At 56.5% G+C, this 9,362-nt stretch overlaps 1 protein-coding gene across 1 annotated transcript; it reads left to right on the forward strand.

The window, feature by feature from the left end:
* Positions 1-6,372: 6,372 nt before the first annotated feature.
* Positions 6,373-8,584, forward strand: GCG54_00013264 (NADPH--cytochrome P450 reductase; the record flags this gene model as incomplete). The annotated part of the gene is made up of 3 exons (XM_045413122.1): positions 6,373-8,154; positions 8,229-8,507; positions 8,567-8,584. The coding sequence occupies 3 exons, from the start codon at positions 6,373-6,375 to the stop codon at positions 8,582-8,584; spliced, it is 2,079 nt and encodes a 692-aa protein (XP_045257683.1).
* Positions 8,585-9,362: the final 778 nt, after the last annotated feature.

A 9,362-nucleotide genomic window follows, 5' to 3' on the forward strand; every position in this document is an offset into this window, starting at 1 on the left:
GGTGAGAGACACTCGCACATCGGTACCGGGAGTGCTACATTAACGGGCACAAGGCAAGGCCACCATGTGCTTGCTCCTCACTTACGGGCTCCTCCATACGCAGCAAGTGACCTGGCAAGGGCCATTCATCATTTCTGTGGACGGGACTGCTGGATATGACCAGCAAGTAGCATCCGGGCCAGGGGAGGAAAAGAAGCATAAGGCAAGGTATCCGTAAGGGGAGGCTCAGTAGTCAGTACCCCCAAGCGAGCCTGTAAGGTCCTGGATACCTCTGGTTCTTGCGTCAATACGCCTGTCAACAGCCCTGTAGGCGCAGCGGCGCAAGTACCTCGTCCTGATGGTCCTGCTGTCGGTTGGGTAGGGATAACCTGCGGTACACACCTCACAGGGTAAGTCATCCGATCCGAACTCCGTGCTTTTCTTCTGCTCAGGGTCCCCGTTCGATGCCCTCATTCGTCGTCGACAGGCCTCACAAGACCACCGTGAGCAGAATGCCAGGAGCCCAACCCATGCCGATGTCATGCTTCTTGCTGTCGTCTCCTTCTCTTGACTTTCTGTCCTCTGTCCTGTGGGTGGGACAATCGAAAACAAGACTCCCATCTTGTCTGACAAAAGATGAGATCACACTCTGTACCATCGATTGGGACTTTGGGGGGGAACGAAGCCTGGGCCATCATCCTTCATCCTTGGCCGGCGCGTCTCCCGCTGCACGCTTCCCGCTGCTGGTTCCTGGGCCGTTGCGCTGCTGCTGCTGCTGCTGCTTCGGCGTCCGCTCCTGTCCACTCAGGCCCATTTTCAGGTGTCAAGCCAGAGCCAAACCCGCCCCTAATAACCATCCTTCCTCGCCCACAGTCCGCACTCCGCAGCCCAATTCAAGGATCATCACATTTTTCAGAGAGGCATTGGCCACGCGACAAGGGCTGTCTATGCAAAGGCAGCAACCAATCAAGAGCCTCCATCAGCGGGTGGACGAGGGGCAGTCAAGGGAAGCATTGGTCCCCGAGGGTCAAGAACCAAAAAGCCAAGAGGGAAGGGAGGGGGCCACCATTGACAACGGATGGACCCTCACCCCTTTCGAGTGGCCCTGAATGCTTGCTGGGAGTGACCTGGGGCGGCAACTTTGGCCGATTCCATCCAATCCAGCCGGGCCATCTCGTGTTGCGCATCAGCTTGCAAAGTGAAGATGAAGTCACAGGCCCAATCATCAATGCCCGCCCTGAAGGGGAATGGTCCAAGAGATATCCGGGGCTAACGCAAGGGGCAAAAGAGCGCGGCGCACTGGCTATCGCACCCTCCCCCCACCCTGGGGTGTGAGTGGCCTGTCATTTGTTTGAATTTCTTGTATTGGTCTTGGTACACTGCTTTATCCCTCAACTCTTCATCCTGCCCTCCTTACGCGATCTGAGCGATCGACAAGGCCCTCAGCAGAGCGGCTCTGTAGGCAGCATATTCATCGTGAGTACACTGGACTCTACAACTCATGGTGCTGTCTAACATGCTGAAGGCCCTGGAGAATCGTGGCGAGATTCCAATCCGTCTGATCCAGCCCCCCCTGTCGACAGCTCCTGTAGGCGCGGTATAGAGCTTGCGTCTCTGAGTCTGTTAGCCGCAATCCAGCCTGCTTCTGGAGGCGGGCACCGAAGATGAATATGGCGATGGTATCCCTGTTGCTGAGCCTAGTGGTGCCTGCAAGGAACCCTTGCACTCTTCCCAACCGTAGCCTTCGCATACCTCGAGCAGCCGCTCGAGGGTCGGCATACACGGCGCCCTCTGGGTCGAATTGTTGAAGTTATTAAGTTGTTGGTCTGCCATTATGTTATTTGATGGATGCAGAGTACTGGCTACTTACCTCACTGCTGCTCTCCTTATATAAGGCAAGGTTCCTGTAACCTTGGTGGCCGAGGCTGCCATGGCAGAGGAAAAGTTATTCGTACCTTGTTTACCTCGTCTTCGTCTCTCTCGAGACCTCTGTGTCTTCTAGTACTGAGTATAGTACTTCTGTGTTCACACCTTAGGTTATATCTATTAGGGTTGCTTGGTCCTTTTCCATATCTGCACCTTGCTGTATATTGTACCTCGGCACTGGCTATCGCTTGGCGGGAATTTTCTCGACCTCTGCGATGCGATCTGAGCTTCTAGGCCGTGGCTTTTTTGAAGTGCTCGGGGCCCGTGTCGGCGGCCATGCAGACGGCCACGCAGCATTGCAGATTTGACCTGATGCGCGGCCTTCGGTAGTGGCCGCTCCCGCCGGCCGACGATGAACTCTAGAAACAGGCCCGCGTCTCATCGCCAATCAGCCGATCCGACCGAATGGGATGTGCAGTGGTTCATCTCTGCCGCTGAAGATCAACTCTGCCGAAGAAGGGACGAGATTGAGAACAGCGAGAGTTCGTCGCACGCGAGACGAGGCTGCGAAGCTCACACTTGACAGCCACAAGCTGAAGACGGATAGCGGCACCTGCAGGACGATTATCATTTCTCGGAGGATAGTCCGCAGCAGCGCCTCATACATGTGGGCTGGAAATAAAATATCCGAACAGTATCGACCCCGGCTTGGATGAAATGAGCCAAGGGCAATTATTGGCATCGCCAATTCTAGACTCGATCATCACGACCGTCGATTGCACCTGACCTGCGCCGGTTCGCTGCTGGAGCTCCTCGGACCTCACCTGCAGTTGCGAGGAGTCGAATATAGTAGTGCGCAGCGTGCAGCTCGCGCAACATGACGACACCTTTTTCGATCATGGTATGTCCGTACCCAATGGTGACCGTTACATGCCATGAGACGCACGCTGTCGAACAGAGAAAAGAAACGAAAACGTTCGATCGTCGCAGCGGAGAGACCAACCGAAAAAATGAACGACTTGTCTAGAACTTTTCGTTGGGGGCCAGGGAGAAGAAAAACGTGCGACAGCGAGCGGATGGTATGCTGCATCGCGATGGCAGCGGCTGGCGATGGCTCCTTTTAATAGATGCCCCTGGGCTTGCCTGTCAGCCCTTTCTCATGCAAGACATGCGATCTTCTCAGGGTCTGCCGCCTCGTGTGCCTGAATGCAATGGTGATGTCGCTTCCAATTCGCAATCCCGTCGACGGCACAGAGGCGTGTGCTTAATCGGCGATAGACGAAAGCGAGAGGATGGCTGGGGTGGGATCCAGGTGGGCATTCACCGGCGGAGGGTAGCGAGAGGACTGTGTGAAGGTCCGAGACCGAAGTCGAAGAAATGCGGTGAAACCGATGTTGGACAGGCCGGAGTGGCCAGGTGGCCCGAATCCCAGGTCCATAATTTTCAACGAAGCAAGGCACGAATGCCGCCGATGGGAGTCCGGTTTCACGGCGGATTATTCGGGTTGGGCCAGCAGGCGATCTAGCTGGATGAAGGCAGACAGTGACGATCTGCAAAGGTCCTTTAGCGACTGCCGACCGGCCCGGCATCATGGGAAGAGCGGACTCGAGTATTCGTCCGGGGCGCCGACTCCACCAGGCGGACAATCGTGGAAATCGCTCGGCCGAGAGTTAGAGGAGTACATGCCGACGCAGGTCCGCTGTGGTTCATGCAGCACGCGTATTCGTGTTCGGGCATGTACCCTCTACCAGTCCGATGTCCCTGTCTCTGCCATTTCGACGACAGCCTTGAACTAGACGGACGGTGGTGATGCCGCAGCCAAGAAGCGGGATTACCGTTCAGAAACAGGCGCAGAGGGTAGGGTGGTGGCATGGCCCGCGCCGACGGTGCTGCGCCTGACACGGTGTCTGGAACCGGGGCGGCCCTCCATGCTTGAGTGGTGCGCCGATCGCCGCGAGGAATCAGGGACGTAGGTAAGGTGAGTAGAGTTCGCGGTTCGTACGCCAGAGGCGGCAGTACGTAATCGAAAGTGTGGCTGTCATTGGTTGAGGCCGCTGACGCTGGAACTTGATGCCGGCGTTGTGGATGGGGAGGCGGACGCAGACGGGACGAAACCATGTGGTGGCCCGGAATGGAATACCGGTGGTCCCTGCGACGGAATCCGAGGACGCGGAAAGTGATGGAAATAAGACGTTCGAGTAAGGCGAGGGAGGGGGGAGGTGAGGCTGGGTAAGGTAGCGGGCCAGGCACGACACGGCAACCCCCACGACGGAGAGTGTTCCTTGGCTTTGCCCGTGGCTAATCACTCTGAGGCACAGCATTCGCAACTGCCGTGGGCGTGGCCGTGCTCGTGGTCCGCGGGATGGCCTCATGTAATTAGCAGCAGAAGCAGCAGCAGCAGAAGCAGAAGCAGAAGCAGGCTGACAGCAGCGACAAGACGAGGCAAGACAGACACACAAGACACAAACGACGGCAAGCATGGCAGGTGCTCGTTATCGGTCTCGCGGGGTCCCCTTGGCTCGCTTTCCTCAACCCAATCGACGTCGGCTGGCAGACGGGATCCATCATGATCTCCATCCAGACATGCATCGTCTGCCAGTCGGCTGCGCTGTCATTGATGATTCAACGAGCTGCCCGAGTCAGATGTGCGGTTGCATTGCTTGAGTGCCTGCTTCACCAGTCAGACCCGACCAAGGCTGTCAGAAACAAACCATCTGTAGTACCTCAGCAGGTAGCAAATCCCCGTTGGCTGGCAAACTGCCCGAGAAAAGAGTTGTTACTCGACTGCGTAAGGTAAAAAGAGTCGCGCTTCTGGGCTTTCCATGCGCTTCTGTTGCTCTCGCCAAGTGCAAGTGTCATTGCCATTGACCGTTGCCGCACCACGCAGACAATGGAAAGCGTAAACTTTTTTGGCGGCAGCGGCCTGGCGTGGCTCCATTCCGGCTTAGACCCCTCGAGACCCACTCGAAGCTGCCCAAAAGTCCGTCTGTCCCACCTGAGTGGTCCAATCAGCACCTGACTAAGCCATCGGACTGGGGACGGACCGGCGGAGGCGTGGACAGAGCGAGGGCGGGGGTGGGCAGAATGGATGACTGTCAGGGTACGTACCGCACCTTTTCGCAGGTGGCAGTGATGGTGAGGGAAGTGGAGGAAAGTAGAAGCTGGAGACAGTCCGCTGCGGGAAATTAGCGTACCGCGCGTGGGAAGCAAGCCACCATGACCATGGAAGTGATCACTGAACGCCTGGAGTCTGTAGTCTGTAGTCTGGAGTCTGTAGTCTGGGCTGAATCCCGCGCGCCCTCGCCAGAATAGACGCAACGTTCGGAACGCTGGCGGTGTATTTCCATTCCGAATCAGCCCAGTTCCAGCTTCCAATCTGCCAGACACCCCGTACGCTGCAACTACTTGGCACAATACGGCGTACTCGGTTCCATTCCCAGGTCCCAAGATCCCAAGTCCCGGCCAGACCCTTATCTCACTTTCCAACTGCTCCCGATCTGCAGTCCGTCCCGTCCTCCCAGTCAGTCCCGTCGCATCAATCCAATACGCCCATCCATCCATCCTCGCTGTCTTCTTCGGCCGGCGCACAAACAAGCTCTTTAAACTTTTTCTATTCCTCTTCAGCCTTTCTTCCAAATCTTTTTCTTTCCCATTCTTCTCTTCAACCAAACCACCCATCCATCGGTTGTTGCGTTTCTTTTCTGGCCAAGACACACCTCTGTGTTCTTCATCTGCTACATCATCGACCACCCACCTACACGAAAAAAGGTACAACACCCACCTACCTATCTAGGTAACGGGAACAAGTACACACGTCCCCTTCCTGACCGTACGACACTTAGTTCGCGTAGAGCACTAAAAGCGTAAGTACCTCCTCCTGCTCCTCCTGGTCCCCCCAGCCCAAGCCAAAAGAGAAAGTACCCGCCCGTCCACCGTAAGTTCAGCACTGCTGTTTGCTGTTGCGCTGGCGCTGGACCCGTCATCCACCGCACCTCGACCTGGAACCCACCCGACTGCCTCAGGCGGCGCCGTCCAGTGTCCGAAACTCGGCATCTCTTTTTGGGGGTTGGGGGCAGGCTTCAGTGTGCTGGAGACCACCACACGGGCAATTGTCGAATCACCCCCGCTGATCCCATGTGAACACGATTGCAGTATTCCCTTCCCCGAACGAGGTTTGGGCTTGTTTTCCCCAACTCCCTCCAACAACCGCCACTGCCCGCGGCTACCTAAATTCGACCCGACTCCAAACCGCCCAGAGAGGTCATTTTTCGTCCACGGCTGCCAGCTCGGCAATTGTTGCGCTCTGGTGATCCTCTGCCTGGCGCACGTCCGCTGAGGTTTTTGTCGTTGCTGCCTCGCTTCTCTCACCTCTCTGTCCACTACACCTCTCCCAACAACCCCGCCGAACCACTCTCGGTCTACGACGATCCTCCCCACGAGAGGAAAAAAACCCAAAAAAAAACCACGTTTCCCTCGGACTTGTCGTCGGTCTTCACGACCTGCCTCACCTGAGTCCGACGGCCCAACATGGCGGAACTCGATACGCTGGACATCGTTGTCCTGGCCGTTATCCTCCTCGGGACGGCGGCCTACTTCACAAAGGGCAAGTATTGGGGTGTCGTCAAGGACCCCTACGCCAACGCCTTCGCCAACGCCAATGGAGCAAAGGCCGGCAAGACGAGAAACATCTTGGAGAAGATGGATGAGTCTGGAAAGAACTGCATCGTCTTCTATGGTTCGCAGACTGGTACCGCCGAGGACTACGCCTCGAGACTCGCAAAGGAGGGCAAGAGCCGCTTCGGCCTCGAGACCATGGTCGCCGACCTCGAGGACTACGACTACGACAACCTCGACTCCATCCCCTCTGACAAGGTCGTCATGTTCGTGCTCGCCACCTACGGCGAGGGCGAGCCTACCGACAACGCTGTTGACTTCTACGAGTTCATCACCGGCGAGGACGTCTCCTTCTCCGAGGGCAACGATCCCGCTCTGAGCAACCTCAACTTCGTCGCTTTCGGTCTCGGCAACAACACCTACGAACACTACAACTCCATGGTCCGCAACGTCACCAAGGCTCTCGAGAAGCTTGGTGCCAACAGAATCGGCGAGGCTGGCGAGGGTGACGACGGCGCTGGCACCATGGAAGAGGACTTCCTCGCCTGGAAGGACCCCATGTGGGCTGCCCTGGCCGAGAAGATGGGTCTGGAGGAGCGCGAGGCTGTCTACGAGCCCACCTTCAGCATTCTTGAGCGCGAGGGCCTCGACCCCTCTTCGCCCGAGGTCTACGTCGGAGAGCCCAACAAGATGCACCTCGAGGGTACCGCCAAGGGTCCCTTCAACGCCCATAACCCCTACATTGCCCCCATCGCCGAGTCCAAGGAGCTGTTCAGCGTCAAGGACCGCAACTGCCTGCACCTGGAAGTCGACATCAGCGGATCCAACCTGTCCTACCAGACTGGTGACCACATTGCTATCTGGCCCACGAACCCCGGTGAGGAGGTTGACAGCTTCCTCGAGCTCGTCGGACTTACGGAGAAGAGACACTCGGTCATCAGCGTCAAGGCTCTCGAGCCCACCGCCAAGGTTCCTTTCCCCACGCCCACCACCTACGATGCCATCATCCGCTACCACCTCGAGATCTGCGCCCCTGTTTCCCGTCAGTTCGTGTCTACGCTCGCTGCGTTTGCTCCCTCCGAGGAGATCAAGGCCGAGATGATCAAGCTTGGAGGCGACAAGGACTACTTCCACGAAAAGACCGGCACCCACTTCTACAACATCACACGATTCCTCGACTCCGTCAGCGGCGGCCAGAAGTGGACCAACATCCCCTTCTCCGCCTGGATTGAAGGCCTCACCAAGCTCCAGCCCCGCTACTACTCCATCTCCTCGTCCTCTTTGGTCCAGCCTAAGAAGATCTCTATCACCGCCGTCGTCGAAAACCAGATGGTCCCTGGCCGCGAGACCCCCTTCCGCGGTGTCGCCACCAACTACCTCCTGGCCCTCAAGCAGAAGCAGAACAACGACCCCGAGCCCACCGCCTTCGGCCTCACCTACGAGATCACCGGTCCCCGCAACAAGTACGACGGCATCCACGTCCCCGTCCACGTTCGCCACTCCAACTTCAAGCTGCCCTCGGATCCCTCCAAGCCCATCGTCTGCATCGGTCCCGGAACCGGTGTTGCCCCCTTCCGCGGCTTCATCCAGGAGCGCGCCAAGCTCGCTCAGGACGGTGCCGATGTTGGCAAGACCATTCTCTTCTTTGGATGCAGGAAACAGTCCGAGGACTTTATGTACAAGGACGAGTGGGAGGTAAGACACCCCGCACACAAGACAGTCCCCATTCGTAATGCAAGGGACAACCAAGCTGACACACTTTCGCACAGCAATACAAGCAAGCTCTCGGCGATAAGTTCGAGCTCGTTACCGCCTTCTCCCGCGAGGGTCCCAAGAAGGTCTACGTCCAGCACCGCCTCAAGGAGCGCGCCGAGGAAATCAACCAGCTGCTCGAGAAGAAGGCCTACTTCTACGTGTGCGGTGACGCCGCCAACATGGCCCGCGAGGTTAACACCGTCCTTGGCCAGATCCTCTCGGAGCAGCGCGGCATTTCCGAGGCTAAGGCGGAGGAGATTGTCAAGAACATGAGGGCAGCCAACCAGTACCAGGTACGTTCATGCCCCACACACCCTTCGGTGACGAAAGCTCTTCTAATGTTTTGCAACAGGAGGATGTCTGGTCATAGACTCGGTCGCACACAGTACGCGGAGAGGTGTTGCGTTAGAAGAAAAGAAGATGTTTGCTTGCGTATGACTGGACGGCATAGGTCCTCTATTAGGATATATGGTGGTTGGTTCTGGTATGGGATGTGTGCGCACGTCTTCTAAGCATAGGGCGGCGTATGTTATTGCATGTTGGAACAGGGAAATGACGGGAGTAATTTTTTTTCTCGGGATAAAGGGCTCTTTGCTCCCAGTCCTTTTTGTGTGTTGTCTGTCCCTCGTATCCTTCGGGATCGAAAGCGAGAAGAGAGCGGGTGCGGCTAATTGGTTCAATTTGGCATATAACCTTTTTTATTTCCTGAACTCTTTCCCGTTGCTCCCCCCGCTGCTGTTGCTCATCTTCACATGCAGGTTCATCTTTTTCTTTTCTCGTGGGCCGTGGAGTATGTACTGAGAGATGACTTCGTTCAGAGTATAGACATTCATGAGTACACACATTTCCACTGGGATGAGGCAACTTTGCATGTGACGAGTGAACTTCTTCTCCCCAAGAACATGAAAAGAGAGAACATTTTCCTATTTTGGCATCCGCGAGCAGATAAGCTGGTTTGGTGATGGGTGGATCAGTGGGTGCTTGCAGCAGCCTCTCTTTTTTCAAGGCGTTGAGACCTTGATTCGCTCGCTCATGGACCAGGTCACGTTGAAGAGACCAAAAAAATAGCTCCCAACCATGATAATGTGCTTCTCTTCCTGTTACATTAGAATACATCTCACTACGCCATTGGGATGGGTATGCGTTAA

This window comes from Colletotrichum gloeosporioides (assembly GCF_011800055.1).
Source record: "Colletotrichum gloeosporioides strain Lc1 chromosome Unknown consensus_95, whole genome shotgun sequence".
NCBI lineage: Eukaryota > Fungi > Ascomycota > Sordariomycetes > Glomerellales > Glomerellaceae > Colletotrichum > Colletotrichum gloeosporioides.